Source organism: Panthera leo, chromosome C2, assembly GCF_018350215.1.
Source record: "Panthera leo isolate Ple1 chromosome C2, P.leo_Ple1_pat1.1, whole genome shotgun sequence".
Lineage (NCBI taxonomy): Eukaryota > Metazoa > Chordata > Mammalia > Carnivora > Felidae > Panthera > Panthera leo.
In genome coordinates, this window is record NC_056687.1 from 69,762,556 (window position 1) to 69,781,156 (window position 18,601).

Below are 18,601 nucleotides of genomic sequence, written 5' to 3' on the forward strand. Positions count from 1 at the left end.
AGGAAGGAGGTTGTCTCTTCCATTATTCCCAAATAAGAATTCAGCTAGAAGCAGGTAAGAGTGAGTGAGTTAGAAATGGTGCCCAGTAAGAGTCTGAGGGTGGTCATAGGGGCAAGGAGGGGCGCAGGGTAGTGCCCTGGGAAGACATAAAGAGACATACTGGGAAAGGGGGTAGAAGGCACAGCTAGCTGGAAGCTTGGCAAAGGAAAATGAAAATAACTCCAAGTGAACAAGAAAGAATTAGAATTAAGCTCGGTTCTGGGCAGGCTCCAGATTGTGGCTGGAGCTAGAGCAGCAGAATGATTGAATGGCACTGTGTCAATTACTTTATTTTCTTGTTTTCTTTCCTGTTCCCAACTCCCTCTTCTGCCTTCTTTCCACTCCGGACCCCATCTTTCCCCCCTTTTCTTCCTCCTCCTCCTCTTTTCCTCTGCACGCATCCTTTCTCCCTCCCCCTCTCACCCACCCCCTCCTCCCCCAATCCCTCACGTTCCACTCCACGCCCCACCCCAAGCTCTCTGGCGGATGTGAGTTGACCGTGGTCCTCCAGGACTTCAATGCAGGCCACAGCAGCGAGCTGACCATCCAGGTGGGACAGACGGTGGAGCTGCTGGAGCGGCCCAGCGAGCGGCCGGGCTGGTGTCTGGTCCGCACCACGGAAAGGAGCCCCCCGCAAGAGGGCCTGGTTCCCAGCAGCGCCCTGTGCATCTCCCATTCCCGAAGCAGCGTGGAGATGGACTGCTTCTTCCCCCTGGTGAAAGGTAGGGGGACTGAGGGGGGGTGGGCACGTGCAGAAGGCGCTGGGCACGAGCCCACCCTAACCGAAGAGCACCACTGAGCTATCCTGTCTCGTCAACCTATTCTGACCTTGTGGGATTTCTCTTGACCTGCTTGTGAAAGGAGTGGGTTGGGGACTTGAGGAGAAAGAGCTACCGAGTGGCCATGTGACTTTGGAAAAGTCATTTAACCTTTGTGAGTCCATTTCAGCCTAAAATGAAAGCTGAATTAGATGGCCTCTAAGACCTCTTCTAGCTCTCCCACTACATTCAGAAAAGTCTTCTACCTGTGACCAAGCCTAGACTTCTCCCTTCTGCACTGAAGGCTCCAGAGCTGCTTTGGGCTCCCTGGCCCCCCACCCCCACCCAAGTGCTAGCATAGCTGAGTTAGGTTTGACCCTCCCCTCAGCCCTGCCAGGGCACAGGACACTCATTTATGGGGCCTTCATGGATACGTTCTTTGAGCCCAGGCTTCTGTTTTACACAGTTCTGTGTTATTCATTTTATATAAGTTCTCTGCTTATTTATTCATTTTTCCCCTCCCACCAAGGAGACTGAACTACTTAGAACAGTGATTCTCCAAGGGGGGGCGGGGGTGGGGGGTGTCTCAGGATTGGCAAGGTCAATATCCCTCTGGAACGCTTAGAAATGCAAACTCAGACTCTGCTCCAGACCCACTGGGTCTGAATAGCTGGGGTGGGGGCCAGCAGTCTGTGTTTTAGCAAGCTCCCCTGTGACTTTCATGCTCACTCTCGAATGAGACCCTCTAACTTTGACAGTCAAGGCTGGCAGGGGCTTTGGAGTTACTCATTTTACATTGAGTAAACTGAGGCGCAGAAGGCGACGCTGAGCTCTCCTGGGGTTCTGAGCTTCTTTTCTTAACTGGTCACATGACCTCCGTCGGGGGCGCCCTCTGTGCAGACCCATGCTGAGTATTTGTGAAATAGGAAGAGGGTAGGGGCCTTTGGGGAGGCAGGGACACCAGGGTCACCACAGAGACCTGCTACAGACTTCTCGGTAGGTACTGCAGGCTAATTAAATTTCTGAAAAGTTGCTAATTCTGCTGGAATTACATCCGGTCCACCTCTAAAACCTGCCATCCTCCTTTCAACCACCAGATGGCAGTAGCAGGTTGCATTATTGGAGCTGTCCAACTCTCCCAAGGGGCGTCCCTGGGTTTTTTTCCATCAGAAGAAAACTGGAAACTAAGACCCTCTTCCCTCCACACGCACACACCCTCGTGCCCCCTTCCCTCTGTTCATCCATCGCTTGCTTCTCCCCCTCCTTTTCTCTGAACACAGGAGGAACTGTGTCAGGAAATTGTGTGGAATTTGTAATTGCAGATACAGCTCCCCGGTCCTTTGAAGTGTCCACTGGAGAAACTCGTGGTACCAGGAAGAGATGGGTGAAACTCAGGAATGTGGTTCTGTTTGAAGTCTAACCAAAGGGAAACTGGGACCCAAAGGGGCTAGAAGTGTGAGGGTGAATGATGCAATATACACAAAACACTTAGAACAGTGCCTGGCACGCGATGCGTGGTAGTTGTCATGATAAGTGATAGTTATTCCATTTTTTGCCATCGATTCTTCAGCAAAATAGCTACCAACTCCCACATATCCAGTCTAGAGACCCCCATCTTTGGAGACAAAACCAAGGATGGCACTTCCTTTGCTGGGGAGGGCTAACTCGTCATAGATCTCTGGTGTGCGTTGTTCATCAGGAAGGACTTACCTTGCAGAGAGGAGCTGAGACTTTCTGACAAAGGCCCAGCCTCTCCAGCCTGTGGCTGGGTAGGATATGCATGCCTTCCTTGCCCCTGACCATCTGGGACCCTACCGCTTGTGGCAGGAGCAAACGCACAGTGGAGAGGCAGAGAGCAGTCAGAGGGGATCTGTGATCCAGAGGCATTCAGGGTGAGAACTCTAGAGGGAGAGGGATTAGTGGAGGGTCAACTGCTAAATGGACACTAAGGAGGAGGGATGGAATATAGAAGCAAGAGAGAAAGTGGAGAGGGAGACCAGCATGGAACTTTCTGGCGCACTCCACCAGCAGGCATGGCTTCTTAAAGGCAGTATCCTACCAGTGCCTGTCACCCATTTACTTGGCTCTGTTGGTTTGTAGGCTGGTTCCTCTCTCTCCAAGCATAGGCCAAGTAGGTGGGCCTTCAGATGGCCACCTGTGAGCTCTTACTGCCCTCTCACCTGTGTGGGCTCAGAATACACAGGTGCCCAATTCCTGACAGGCCTCCATGGAGCAGCCCTAACACAGCCTCATTTGAAAGCGTGTGCTCTCATGCACACACCCCAGTTTGGAAAGCCATCTCCCACTCCAGGGCCTCTTAGCAGAAACTCCATAAACTGTTCCTTCTCCCCATTCTGAGGGCTGCCTGCTGGCCCCCTGGCCTTTTCCCCTCCCAGCTGATGTGTCTCCAGCAGGCGCTTCACCTTACAAGTTATGCACAGCAGGACTGAGAATGAAGCATTCCTCTGGGGGTTGTGGACTAGTACAGGGTGGCCTCACCCAATATCACTGGAGGTCAAAATCTGTTCCTTTTTCAATTCTTAGGAGGGAACTGGTCCTCTTAACCTTTGTAGAGAGCATCAGGTCAGTGCTTCTGTGGACTGTGAGAAAATATGCAGTGTTTGTATGATGTGCTAAGTGCCAGATGAGTGCTCAGGCCATGACTGTCACCCCCCAGATATGCAGGTGGAAGAATCTTGGAATGTTAACACTGAGAAGGGAACTTGAAGAACCACTAGACCAGGCTCTCAACCCTGGCTGCATGGAATCCCCTGGAAGCTTTACTGAATGACAATGCCCAATCCTCACCCAAAACAACTAGATTCAGAATCTCTAGAATGGGACCTGAGGGTCCATGTTTTTAAATGCTCCTTGGGTGAATCCAAGGTACAGCCAAGTCTGAGAAACAGTGCACTAGTCCAGTTTCCTTTCCTCTAGGGCCACTCTTGGGCACAGGAAAGCAAGATGACTTTTCAGAAGCCACAGGGAAGTTGATGGCAAAGCTGGAGTAGAACCAAGGCTCCAACCCCCTTGCCCAGTGCTCTCCACCACACTGCCTATGGTGCTTCCAGGTAGCTCTGGGCTCCTCTCTTGTCTTTCCTTCCTGTGCCTTCTCAGGAGATAGCGGTTGGTTGTTTCTCCCAATATATCTGTGGCAGGACTGGTGATAGGGCTGCGTGACAAAGTGGGGGGCCTGCCTTTCTTATTTCTTTGCTGCCACCTGACACTCTCACTGGGGTTGGACCCTGTGGGGCCTCATCATTCCTCTTCCTAATCTATCCCCTCTCACTTTCTTAGCAGCAAGTGGTGGAGGGCAGCACCTCCCAAGGGACAAAGACTTTGTAGCAACAGTTTCAACTCTGGGTACATTTTAGAACCACTCAGAGGAGACTTTTAAAGTCTACTGATGCCTCACACCTCACCCTAGACCAATTAATTCATAACTACCTGGGCATCAGTATTTTTTTTTTTTGGTTCCTTGGTAATTCTGTTGTTCCATGAGCATTGAGAGTCACTGCCTTATGGATTTAGCAACTCCCAATTATCAGGCATAGGAGATTTTAAAGATGAATTGGGAGGGATTAATACGCAAGTTATATAAAGAACTCCTACAACACAACAACTACAAAAAACAATTTGATTTAAAAATAGGCAAAGGACTCGAATAGACATTTCTCCATAGAAGGTATACAAATGGCCAATAAGATGAAAAGATGGGCAACATCACTAACAATTAGGGATCTGCAAATCAATACTACAATGAGATACCGGTTTATATCCATTAGGGTGGCTATTATTTTTTTAAAAAGCATAGGAAATAACAGGCATTGGTGAGGATGTGGAGAAATTGGACCCTTCTGCACTGCTCATGGGAAAGTAAAATAGTGAACTGCTATGGAAAACAGTATGGGGTCCCTTAAAAGCTTAAACATAGAATTACCATATGATCCAGGAATTCCACATCCAGGTATACACCCAAAAGAATCAAAAGCAGGGACTCAAGGAGCTACTTGCGCACCCATATTCAGAGCAGCACTATTCACAAAGGTCAAAAGATGGAAGCTCTGGTGTCCATCAGTGGATGCATGGGTAAATAAAATGTTCCATACACATTGAATGGAGTATTGTCCAGTCTTTAAAAAGAAGGAAAATCTGGGAGCACCTGCATGGTTCAGTTGGTTCAGCGTCCGACTTCAGCTCAGGTCATGGTCTCACGGTTTGGGAGTTCGAGCCCCACATTGGGCTCTGTGCTGACAGCTCAGAGCCTGAGGCCTGCTTCAGATTCTCTCTCTCTCTCTCTCTCTCTCTCTCTCTCTCTCTCTCACTCTCTCCCTGCCCCTACCCCACTCACTCTCTTTCATTCTCTGTCTCTCAAAAATAAATAAATGTTAAAAAAATTAAAAATATATAAAAAGAAGGAAAATCCAACATATGATACAACATGAATAAACTTTGGAGACATTATGTTGTGTGAACTCAACTAGTCACAAAAGAGCAAATACTGGATGGTTCCAGTTATAGGAGGTACCTAGAAGAGTCAAATTCCCTGAGACAGAAAGAAGAATAGTGGTTGTGAGCAGCTGGAAGGAGAGGAGGAATGGGGAGTTAGTGTTTAATGGGTACAGAGTTTCAGTTTTGCAAGATGAGAAAAGTCCTGGAGATGGATGGTGCTGGTGGTTGCACAACCAAGGGAGTGTTGTTACTTAATGCTACTGAACTATATACTTAAAAATGGTTAAAATGGTGTTTAAAAAAAAAAAAAAAACCAAAAACAAGCGTTGGTCCTGGGTGCTTCTGCCTTTGGACCCAAAACCTGTCTAGGCTTTTCTCTACCCAGCTATGTAAGACTTCTGTGTCCCTTTTCCTTTCCTACCCAGTTTCTTCCTGGCTCCAGCTGAGTGCCTGGAGAAGCTATAAGGAAACACCTCTTTGCTTAGCAAAACCTAGCCCAGGAGGTGAGCCCTATGAGCAGATGTCCTGGAGGAAAGGGGCAGGGGCCCAAAGTGGCCATTGCTTATTCACAGGGAGTGCTCTCCTGTAGGGTCTCCTGATGATTTCTGCTATCATCACCCAGCTGCCCTCAGGAACAGCTTACCCAGGCTGTGGTGTGCAGGTCTAGAACAGTGGAGAAAACCTGGGCTCTGGAGATACACCTCACCAGCAGCCTGAAGATGCTGAGCAAGTCTGTGATACTATTGACTTACATTAAGTTTGTAGTCAAGTCATAAAAATACCTGACATTTATTGAGCCTTCCTATGGGCCAGGTTTCTAGGTTAGTGCTTTAATACGAGTAACAATAATCTTTTCTCACTTTATAGACAAGGAAGGTCAGTCTTAGAAAGATTAGGTGACTTGCCCGAAGTCACATAGCTCACAAGTGGAGGACCTTGATTTGAAGGCAGGTCTGTCAATTTCCCAAGGTCTCACTCTTTAAGTATGCTCTATACCCTCCCAGGTCTGAAGGCATTTGTGACAGGTACTCAAATTCACTGAGCTTCCATCTGACAAGGCTCCCCTTTATGCAACCAATCTAGCTGGATGAGAATTTGGAGAGAGATGGCCACGCATACTGCTCTCTCACTCTCCCTTCGCCTCTGGCCTTCATGTGCTCCCTTCCCTAGAGGTAGTAGCAACAGACAGATTTTGTCCTGTGGGTGCTTTGCCCACTAGAAAGATCTTGGTGTCCCTGGCTAGAGCAGAAAAACTCTGACCAGCCCTGTGGATCGTAGGTGGAACTGGGTCCAGTTAGGGACTTGATAGGGGCTGGCCTAATCCTGGAGCTGGTCCAGGCTGTCCAACAGATTTTCTGCAGGGATGGGAACTTCCTGCACCTTCTGCTGCCAGGAACCAAAATGAGCCTTTCCTATCCCCTCTGCTGTCAGAGACTAAAAGCTTCCTTCTGCCTGCGGACTAGAGAGTCCACTAAAAGTCTCTCTCTTAGTTTTCAGTGTAATTCTGCATTAAGAGAAGCTACTTCAGGTTTTAGTTGACTCCATAATGCCTACCATGGGGATTCACCATGGGAAGCTAAAAAATAATTGTCACCAGACATTTCCCTTCAGGTATGAAGTGACATATTAAAACTATAGTCTCTGGTCTACACTCCTACTCTGTTTGGGTGTCTGTAACTGACCTGCTATGAGGAGCCACCCTGGAATTCAGAACTCATTTTCTTCTAGAACAAAATTATACCCCGGAGAAGGATGAATGGCAGTGGGAAGAGTTTTCCATACTATAGCCCACAAAATTGTATTTAAGAGTAACATAGCTGAGGGGCACCTGGGTGGCTCAGGCGGGTAAGCATATGACTCATGGTTTCGGCTCAGGTCATGATCTTATGGTTCGGCGTGTGGGCTCGAGCCCCACATCAGGCCCTGCGCTGACAGCATGGTGCCTTCGTGGGATTCCCTCTCTTTCCCTCACTCTCTGCCCCTCCCCTCCCTCTCTCTCTCAAAATAAAGAAATAAACTTATGAAAAAAGAGTAACAGAGTTGAATATAGTATGTTTGCAGTGAAAAATGATGGCAAGGTTGTTTTTATTAATTGAAACCAAAAAATAATGCATTTGCATGAGAAATGTAACTAACTTGAGTGCTGATACTTCTTGAAGAAAAGTGTGTTTTAAGACAAGTGGAGATGCATTGGGAGAGATTCTAAAAGGAGGTCCTAGTCATTTTTCAGAATTATAAAAAATTAGAATTAAAATTTTTTCTTTTTATAATTGAATAAAAGTCCTTGATTAGATTTCATTTCACTTCAGAACATAGGCTTTTATGGATTCTCGGAATCTTAGAATTGAAAAGCACAATAAAGGTCCTCCAATTCACTCTTTCCCTAATATAGGGACCCCATTCTACACGCCTCTGATACTCAGCCAAGCATTACTTGAGTGCTCCCCAGGACTGGGAGCTCATTACTTCTAGAAGAAGCCTACTGCATTTTAGTACAGTTCTAATGGTGAGAAATTCCTCTTACTTAGTGCTGAAACCCAGATGCTTCCTACCCATCCCTCCTGCTAGTCTCCTTCCTCCAGTCCCCCACTTGAAACCTACCAGTCCTAACTCTCATGCTCCATCTCCTGATTCTTATCTAGAACAGACTAATTTAATTTTCATATAAAATGTTAGACACTTCTTTCCTAAGGTACAGTTTAATAAAAGCCTAGTAACTTTTCTGTACTCTTTTACTGAATCCGTGGGGCAGCACAAAACATCTTGGATTAACTTCAACAACCTTCATTTGTTTACAGTGATTATTTGTGTGTGTGGTTTTAAATCCTCCTCACCATCCTTGGATTTAAGAACATCCAGCCATCCAGCTTTACGTCAGGTGCCCCAAAGCCCCTCATGCTTGGGAGACCTGGTCCCCTGCTCTCTGGGCACAGCTCAGAGGCAACTGAATTGCACTCTGAGGCTCTCTGCTGGCTTGTCTTTTTTCCTGGTTATTCCCTACTGTCATTCATACCTTCATCCCTATCTTTCTGAATTACCTGTAGGATCCCCTCCAGTTCTAAAGATGTCTGGTTTTTTCTTTCCATATCGGGTAATCATCTTTGATAACCTAAGGCAATCATCCCATATTTTTCTCAGAAATGTACTCGCACATCTTTGAGGAAACAGGCGAGGGTTTGGCTCTCGGGGAGACAGGCCAGGAAGAGGACAGGGTGTGGAATTAGGGAGAGTCACTTTATCTTAGTTTCCATATCTATGCAAAGGGAAGCTGACAAAAAAATACCTATCTTACAGAGTTGCTGGAAGACTCAAAGGTGGCAGTGTTATTAAGTAAAAGTACTTTTTTATTTTAGATTTTTTAAAAGTAATCTCTACACCCAACCTGGGCCTCGAACCCACAGCCCCGAAATCAAGAGTCGCAGTCTCTACCGACTGAACGAGCCAGATGCCAAGAGTGGTTTTAACTGTAAAGTTGAGGGACACCTGGGTGGCTCAGTCAGTTGAGCATCTGACTTTGGCTCAGGTCATGATCTCACGGTTCGAGGGTTCAAGCCCCACACTGTGCAGAGCCTGCTTCAGATTCTCTGTCTCCCTTGCTCTCTTCCCCTCCCCACTCATGCTCCGGCTCTCTCAAAAGTAAACATTAAAAACATTAAAAAATAAATAAGTAAATAAAAGAAACTGTAAAGTTGGTGATACAGTTGTGTACATAGGTGGTTTAGAATGAAACATGGATGGCTTGGCTACCATGAGGCTTTGCAGCATATGTAGCAGGCCATAAGGTGAATGATAACAGGTGCGGAGAGACTACAAGTCTTGACGTGAAAGACCTGGGTCTGAATCCCAGCTTAGCCCCTGACTAGCTCATGACCTTAGGCCAGATCCTGAAAGTCAATAAAAAGGAGCAACAGTACTTGCTTCCCTTGAATTAGACTTCCCCACCTAGGTACACCTCACTAGAGGTCAATTAATGTTCATCTCCCTGCCTGCCCTTTGTCCCAATGCTGATAACCCCATAGCGATGACTCTAGGGCTTTTCCAGCCTGAATCCATGCCAGGGCTATTCACAAGGACAAGGTTTTGTTTCTAGTTTCATCCACAGGTTCTGCAGAAGCCCCCACACTGTCTCTAGTCTGTATCCCCTTTCCCTCAGTTTCTATTCCTGGCCTATCCCAGGCCCTTTCCGCAAGCTACTAACAATAGTCTGTCTGGCTCTATGATTTCCCCCCAACTAATGGTTTATTCCTGTCTTCTTTTTTTTACCTTCGACCCAGAGAGTTGAGATCATATTTGAGAATAATTGAACTGAAAATTAAAGTTATTCCCTGGCTTGCACCTGCCAGTGACCTATTCTCTTTCAATGATTAACTCGGGTCATTGAAGGAGGCATTCGGATCACACTGTGGAGATGGGCCCACCTGCGTGATGGAGGGCAGTGCGAGACCTTGAGTGTCAGGGTGGGTGTGGGTGTATCATTCCTCAATGGGATGGGCCAGAAATGTCTCAGTGGTTATTGACCAACAATCTGGGAGCCCTCAAAGGATGCAGTTGAAGGAAGAGGGAGATGTAGGGGCCATCCAGTCCCACTCCCCACCCCCCACTTTCTTTTAAAAGAGTAAAAGAGAGCAAGGCCTACTTGGTTCTTGGTGAGATGTAGGCCCCAGGTTCATTATGTTCCCCATCCCCTAAAAACTGTAGTGGAAACTGGTGTAAGCTTTAGCAGGAGCCCGAGGATGGGAACAAGGAGTAATGTTCTGATGTTAGGAGTTTTGACCGAAGAAGTCTTCGCATTCCTGTTTCCTGGGAAGTCTTCTCTGGGGACACATGGGCCAAGTACATCTCATTTATTTGGAATGGTTGAAAACTCAGAAATATAAGGATGGGCAGTGTCTCCTGCATTCCTCTTATCATTCAAATCTTTAATAAACTCACCCAAGGAGCACCTGGGTGGCTCAGTCGGTTAAGTGTCCGACTTAGGCTCAGGTCATGGTCTCACAGTTTGTGAGTTCAAGCCCCGTGTCGGGCTCTGTGCCGACAGCTCAGAGCCTGGAGCCTGCTTTGGATTCTGTGTCTCCCTTTCTCTCTGCCCCTCCCCTGCTGATGCTCTGTCTCTCAAAAATAAATAAACATTAAAAAACTTTTTTAAATAAATAAACTGACCTGAGCTACATCAAGGCAAAATCCACTTTGCATTTGATGCCTGAGAAACCTCTGCATGGCTGCCATGAGTCTACAAGCAGCTGCTCCTGCATCGGGGGCAGGGAGGTGGGAGGACCGCGTCGAAGTGCCAGTGCCATCCCATGAAGTGTCCTGTGAAGGCAATGGTGAGCCTTCCTGAACTGGAACTCAGCCACAGCGATAGACTGGCACTTGTTACTGCCCTACTTCAGGAACACTTTGACCTACTTACAAGTAAGCATTTCTGGATGCAGATAAAACCTGGAAGGGTTTGTTTTTAGCAACTCCAGCATCAGGCATCTTTCACTTTGATAAATAGCTTGTCTCCTCCAGAGCACAGGCAGCCGCTCAGCACAGATCTTCAGGAAGCCGGCCTGGCTGCCCGCCGCTCTACCTCCCTGTCCCCATGGAACAGGAAGCATTGGCTGTTCTAGGGAGACACCTGGGTCCTCAGTGAAATGCCACTGACTTCCTCAATACTGCTTAGACCTCTCCCCCACCTGGGGCCTGGTTCAGACGGGAGAGTGATGGGTGAGACTTCCTTCCTGGGAAAACAAAGAGGATGATTGACGGGATATGCTGGGGCTTAAGGTTCTTGAGTGTAAGTGAGTCAGAAGAAAGAGGCAGACATGTGTCAGGTGGGCAAGCACAGAGGAACCCATTTACACGTATAAGATGAGCTCAGTGATGGTTTCATCACTGGAGTCTCGGAGCCTTCACCAGGTGGGGGGGTTAGACCACACTAAATGGGGAAGAGGGTATTGCATATAAGGCTGGCAGTCATGCCTTTTCTGTAGACACTACTATTAAAATAGCACATATTGCCAGGGAATAGTTACCCATGCAGACACTGTATAGTTTTGTAAGATATATCTGGAGTTCAAATTAAATATAGTAAAGCACACCTTCCACCTCCATTCTCTAATCTGAAGTGTTTCTGGTTACTGATGATGATTATCTCAGTTCCTCTTTTTCACCTAAAGACAAAACCTCTACCTATTCTCAGTCCTGGTCTGTCTCCAGTTTCCTTTTTCTGCCACAAAACAATTAAACAAACTGATTCTCCCAGAACTCACCCAGTTTTTGTTTTTGTTTTTCATATTTGCTCAAGGTACATGTCTTATTCAATTTATATTTCTCATAAATTTCCCAAATTCCTGTATACAGTTTAGCTAGGTGACTCATAGACAGTAGATGTTCAAAAACCAACCATTTGTTAAATAAACAGTAAGAATCTTAGAGTTTTAAGCCACAGTCATCCACTGAAGCCAGGAATGGGTAATTTGGGAAAAATTATGAGCCACCCTGGCATCAGCAATCAGGCAGTTCACAGGTCAGAAGTCCACAGAGGGAAGATGAGGATAGGGACCTGCAATTAGCAACTGGAGAAAGTAACAAGCCGCAGAAGAATGAGTGAAGACGCCAGTTGTCAGAGTTTGAGAAAGTGAAAACATCTGAGTCCCGTTGCTCCCTAAACTCTGTATCAACCGTTGAGGAAGTAGTCCCAGGGTGTAGGTGGCCTTGAGCCCCAAGGTCTGTGGTTCTGAGCCCTGACTGGACACTGACATCTTCTGCGGAGCTTTAAAAAACTATCAATCTGAATCTGGATCGGAATCCAGAAGTTCCAGAATCCATCGGAATGGGTGCTAGAAGTGTCGCTGCTGGGGGAGGAAAAGGCAGGCACAGGACTCTCTGGGGGTGGGGGCGGGAGGAAAGCAGGGCCTGTTTCCACATTCACCCGGAGCCCCGGTGCAGCCCTCTCCAAGCCTGATCAGGCATGTTTTCTAGAAGTTGTGCATGTACTTGTCACAGGGGTCTCTAGGCCTGAGGTGGGGCACAGTTGCTATTCCCTATGTCTCTGCGCTGAGCTCTTACTAAGAAATGTGGGGAAGTGCTATGAATTTGAAAACCTCTATGCCTGTAAATCTGAAGAGAAGAAGCCTAAAGGAAAAAATTGGACATATGTCTGTTGGTGGAAAAGGCAGATGCCTGAGGTCATGGTCCAGTGTCAGCCTGTGGCTGACATGGGGGAGAGGGCAGTCCCTTCAGTCTCTAGTATCAGGCCCCCATTATGGTGTACTGGGCCCAGTATGTCTGCAGGTTGAGACCAGCAGGAATTCTTTGGGGTTCACTGGGGGCAGAGTGGAGACGAGACATAAAGCGGACACACAGGTAGGTAGAAAGGCTAATTCGTGCAAAATGGACTTTGGAGGAGGCCTCACGATAGAGGCTGCCAAATAAGAATAAATAAACTCTGCCAAATAAACTCTGCCAAATAAGAATGAGGCTCAGCCATCTGTTTGGAAATAAGAACACTCTAAAGATATTGCTATAGCTCAGGGATTCTTAGCCTGCACCTTGGGAGTGGATGGACAGGTGTTTGAAAACCCAGAGATTAGAGATGTTCACCTGTCTTCTGCAAAAAGGAGTTTATCTGGGTGTGCAAAGTCCAGGGCTCAGCAAGCCTGTGGGAAAAAGTGTATCCAGTTATTCAGGTAATATCAAGCCTCTCCGCAACTTGTCTGTCTTTCTCTCTGTCTCTCCTATCTCTGTCTCTAGCTCTGTTATATCTCTCCTCCATGTTGACTCAGGCAGCTTCTTCCTATGTGGTTATGGGCAGATGGTCTCCAGCTGCTTTAGGTTAATATTCCACCAACTTAGGAGGACACTTGTTGGTCTGAACACTGGGTGTTGTATGGAAACCAACTTGACAATAAATTATATTATAAAATACATAAAAAAATAATAAAAAAATAATAATATTCCACCAACTTAGAAATCTTGTGAGAAGAGATTGCTGCCTTCCTTGTACTTCTTGCTAGGTGCTCACCATTTATGCTCCTTGGCTAAAATTGGGTCATGTGTTAAATTTGAACCAATCCCTGTGACTGACTGACTGACTGGCAAAGCCCAGGTCATAGGCCCATCCTTGAAGTGGAAGGTGGACGGGGAATGATGTCAGCTCTACCCAAAAACATGGTCTGAGAAGGGACAAGGGCTGCTTCCTCTAAGAAAAATCAAGATGCTATTACAAAAAGAAGGGAGCACAGGTTGCAAACACATGGGGGGAAATTCTCTATGCTATTAATTCTCAAAGTGTGGCCCCTGTACCAACATCAGCATCCCCTGGGAACTTGTAGAAATGCAGATCGTCAGGCCCCACTCCAGACCTACTGAATCAGAGACTCTGGGAGTGGAGCCAGATCATTCACGTTTTACTCACCCTCCAGGTAATTCTGAGGCACACTCAAGTCTGGAAACTACTACATTACTGGTTCTCAAACTATGCTGCATGTTACAAACACCTGGGGAACTGTTAAAAATACTGATGCCGAGGGGCACCTGGGTGGCTCAGTCGCCGAAGTGTCCAACTCTTGATTTCGGCTCAGGTCATGATCTCAGGTTCATGGGTTTGAGCCCCTCATTGGGCTTCCATGCTGATAGTGTTGGGCCTGCTTGGGATTCTCTCTCTCTCTCTCTCTCTCTCTCTCTCTCTCTGCCCTCCTCTGCTTGTGCTCTCTCACTCTGTCTCTCAAAATAAAAAAAACAAAAACAAAAACTTTAGGGGCACCAGCATGGCTCAATAGGTTGAGTGTCTGATTCTTGATTTCGGCTCAGGTCATGATCCTAGGGTCGTGGGATCAAGCTCTGAATCAGGCTCCCTGCTGAGCGTGGAGTCTGCTTAAGATTTTCTCTCTCTCTCCCTCTGCCCCTCTACCCTGCTTGCTCTCTCTCTTTCTCTAAAATAATAATTAAAAAAAAATACTGATGCCTAGATGCACCCAAAGTGAATTAATCTGAGGATTTGAGGACGATCTGGCTGCGGTCACCCCATTGATCACCAGGGTTGATTCTTGGCTGTTCTGGCTGGCTAGGCCAGTGTCCCCTTCCTTCCTCACCATTCCACATGCATCCCTCCCACAGCTGAGTGCTTGGTTGAAGTAGACGACCTTCCTGATAGAGGAGGACCTGTTCTTCAGTCAAGGGTATATGAGTAGCTGTGCCCCCCCTGCTAGAATCTCTAAAGAAGCTCTCAAGTCCATTGTAGAAGAACATAGGGCAGTCAATCTTCTGAGACTCCAGACACATCCAAAGGAGGCGCTGCATGTGGCCGTCTGCCTTTCTTTAGGAAAAAAAAAAAAAAAAGTGAAAAGAGTGAATTAATCCGAGTCTCCAGGGGGTGGGGGAGGAAGACCTAGGGCATCAATTCTTAAATTTTGTTCTGCCCTGGAATCACCTGTGGAGACTTAAAAACAAAGAACAAAGAACAAAAACAAAAAAAAACTAATGCCTAGAATTTTTTTATCTTAATTCCAGTATAATTAACATACAGCATTATATTATTTTCAGGTGTACAATATAGTGATTCAGCACTCTATTACAACACCCAGTGCTCATCATGGCAAATGAACTCTTTAATACCATCACCTATTTCACCCATCCCCCCACCTCCCTTCTGGTAATCATCCCTTTGTCCTCTACAGCTAAGAGTCTGGGTTTTTTTGTTTGTTTGCCTCATTTTGCTGTTTGTTCATTTGTTTCTTAAATTCAACATGAGTGAAATCATATGGTGTCATTCTCTGACTTATTTCACTTAGCATTTTACTCTCTAGATCCATTCATGTTGTTGCAAATGGCAAGATTTCATTCTTTCTTATGGCCGAGTAATATTCCACTATACACAGATACCACATCTTCTGTATTCATCCATCTATCGATGGACACTTGGACTGCTTCCATAATTTGGCTATTGTAAATAATGCCGCTATAAACATAGGGATGCATATATCTTTTTTGAATTAGTGTTTTTGTATTCTTTGGGTAAATACCCAGTGGTGGAATTACTCAGTATTTTTACTTTTTAATTTTTTGAGGAATCTCCTTACTGTTTTCCACATTGGCTGCACCAATTTGCATTCCCACTAGCAAGGCACCAGCGTTCCTTTTTCTCCACATTTTCTCCAATACTTGTTGTTTCTTGTGTTTTTCTTTTCTTTTTTTAAGTTCATGTATCTATTTTAAGAGAAAGAGTGTGAGTGGGGAGAGGCAGAAAGAGAGGGAGAGAGAGAGAATCTCCAGCAGGCTCCACACTGACAGCAGTGAGGCCTATGTGGGACTTGAACCCATGAACTGTGAGATCATGACCTGAGCCAAAATCAAGAGTTGGACACTTAACTGACTGAGCCACCCAGGAGCCCCTCTTGTGTTTTTCTTTTTAGCCATTCTGACAGCTGTGAGGTGATATCTCATTATGTTTTTGATTCACATTTCCTTGATGATAAGTGATGTTGAACATCTTTTCATGTGTCTGTTGGCATCTGTCTCATTTGGAGAAATGTTTGTTCATGACTTCTGCCCATTTTTAATTGGATTATTTGTGGGGTTTTTGATGTTGAGTTATAGAAGTTCTTTATATATTTTGGATACTGACCCCTTATTGGTTATATTGTTTGCAAATATCTTCTCCCATTCAGTAGGTTGTCTTTATTTCGTTGATTGTTTCCTTTGCTGTGCAGAAACTTTTTTTTTTTTTTAAGTTTACTTATTTATTTTGAGAGAGGATACAAGCAGGGGAAGGGCAGAGAGAAAGAATCCCAAGCAGGCCCCAAATTGTCAGCACAGAGCCCAATGTGAGGCTCAGACCCACAAATGGTGAGATCATGACCTGAGCCACAACTGAGAGTCAGAGGCTTAACTGACTGAACCACCCGGCTGCCCCAGAAGCTTTTTATTTTGATGTAGTCCCGATAGATTATTTTTGCTTTTGCTTCCCTTGCCTCAGGAGACATATCTAGAAAAATGTAGCTACAGCCAATGTCAAAGAAATTATTGCCTATGCTCTCCTCTAGGATTTGCATGGTTTCAAGTCTCACATTTAGGTCTTTAATCCATTTTGAGTTTATTCTTGTGTATAGTGTAAGAAAGTGGTTCAATTTTATTTTTGCGTGTAGCTGTCCAGTTTTCCCATTTCATCATTTGTTGAAGAGACTGTCTTTTTCCCATTGTATATTCTTGCCTATTTTGTTGAAGATTAATTGACCATATAGTCATAGGTTTATTTCTGGGCTTCTATTCTGTTCCACTGATCTATGTGTCTATTTTTGTGTCACTACCATATTGTTTTGATTACTACAGCTTTGTAGTATGTCTTAAAATCTGGGGTTGTGATACTTCCAGTTTTTTTGTTCTTTTTCAAGATTGCTTTGGCTATTCATGGTCTTTTGTGGTTCCTTAAAAATTTTAGGATTATTTGTTCCAGTTCTGTGAAAAATGCTATTGGTATTTTGATAGGGATTATATTAAATCTGGATTGCTTTGGATAGTTTGGACATTTTAACAATATTTGTTTTCCCAATCCATGAGCATGGAATATCTTTCCATTTGTTTGTGTCATCTTCCATTTCTTTTATTAATGTTTTATAGTTTTCAGAGCACAGGCCTTTTTACCTCTTTGGTTAAGTTTATTCCTAGGTATTTCAGTATTTTTGGAACAATTCTAAATCACGCTGTTTTCTTAATTCTCTCTCTGCTACTTCATTATTAGTGTATAGAAATGCAACAGATATCTGTATATTGATTTTGTATCCTGCAACCTTACCAAATTCATTTGTCAGTTCTAGCAGTTTTTTTGTGGAGTCTCCAGGGTTTTCTACATATAGTATCATGTCATCTGCAAATAATGAAACTTTTACTTCTTCCTTACCAATTTGGATGCCTTTTATTTCTTTTTCTTGTCTGATTGCTGTGGCTAGGATTTCTGGTACTATGTTGAATAAAAGTGATGAGAGAGGACATCTTTGTCTTGTTCTTGATATTAGGGGGAAAGCTTCTAGTTTTTCACCATTGAGTATGATGTTAGCTGTGAGCTTTTCATACATGAATGCCTAGAATTTTTGAAAGCTTCTCTGATGATTCTATAGACACCAGTGTTTAATAACCATTTCCCTACCATCCCCTTTAAATTGTCCTGAGGACATTGCCATAAAACATATAGATGAAGTTTAGAAGAAGCAGGCATCTATTTTCTTAAATCCCTCAACTCATAACTTGGTCAGAGGGGTGCCTGGGTGGCTCAGTCGGTTAAGCAACCAACTTCAGCTCAGGTCATGATCTCATGGTTTGTGGGGTTGAGCCCCACATTGGGCTCTGTGCTGACAGCTCAGAGCCTGGAGCCTACTTCTGATTCTGTGTTTTCCTCTCTCTCTGTGCCCCTCCCTCTGCTTGCAGTCTGCCTCTCTCTAAAAAATAAACATTAAAAAAAATTAAAAAAAAAACTTAGGTATCTGATGTTGATTCCCTTTTCTTTCACATTCTTGGTGAGTCTGTCTTAACAGCTGGCTCCACAGGGCTGGGATTGGTTTTGTTCACCAATGTAGACCCACTACCTAGAACAGAGCCTGGCACATAGTAGGCATTCAGTAAGTACTTGCTGAATCATTGAATAGGTCTGCAATCAGTCTGTCTCAGTTGTGTTCAAGACTTTCTTGTCAGGTTGTAGACATCACTGGTGTACTGAGGCTGGCAGTTACTGGTTACTGAGTTATTGGTGCTAACCCCAGAATGAATCTCCATTGGATGTGTTGACTTTATCAACTTAAGATGGGTTGGTGTTCCTAATGGTTTTACATCTTTGTGTCGATAATAGGATGGATCCTGGGTTATAAGGACCAGTAGAAATATGTCTGATGGATTCTTTTCTTGGAGACTAAGACTACTTTAGGGCCTACTCATGCTCTGATTTCTGAAGTAAAGGCTGGGTCTCACACAAACATCTAACTCAAGCCAGTTTCTGCAAGATGATGTCATCAGCCTCTTGCAAAGGATTATGACAGAAAAGTGATCAAGGTAACCTGAACACAAAGGCCCAGAAGGAAGATTTAACTGAAAAAGTGTTTACCAAGCAATTTTGAAACATCTTTCAATTTCTGTCAGAATGCCTGAGAAGTATCCAGAGAGGTGGATTAGGTAGATAGACCAAATATAGACTATCATATCATAGCCCCATGCAGTGGATCACAAGCAAATAAAGCTCACTTTATTAGAAGGGCTGAGGTCCTGGCCAATTATCTGCTCTGCACTGGAAAGGACAGCAAAGTGGGTTTTGTCTTAAGAGAGAACTAGACAACAGTATGTGTTGGTTGCCACAGGTCAGAACTGGAATCCAGGGTAACTAT

The 18,601-nt window shown here is 45.1% G+C and overlaps 1 protein-coding gene across 5 annotated transcripts in view; it reads left to right on the forward strand.

Annotated features, from left to right (window-relative positions):
- KALRN (kalirin RhoGEF kinase) overlaps positions 1 to 18,601 on the forward strand; it is a 598,446-nt gene that overhangs the window by 462,067 nt on the left and 117,778 nt on the right. For all 5 annotated transcript variants that reach the window (XM_042954425.1, XM_042954412.1, XM_042954414.1 and 2 more), the window contains one exon: positions 515 to 761. In XM_042954425.1, coding sequence (XP_042810359.1) covers positions 515 to 761 — 247 coding nt within the window. The remainder of the gene's footprint in view (positions 1 to 514; positions 762 to 18,601) is intronic.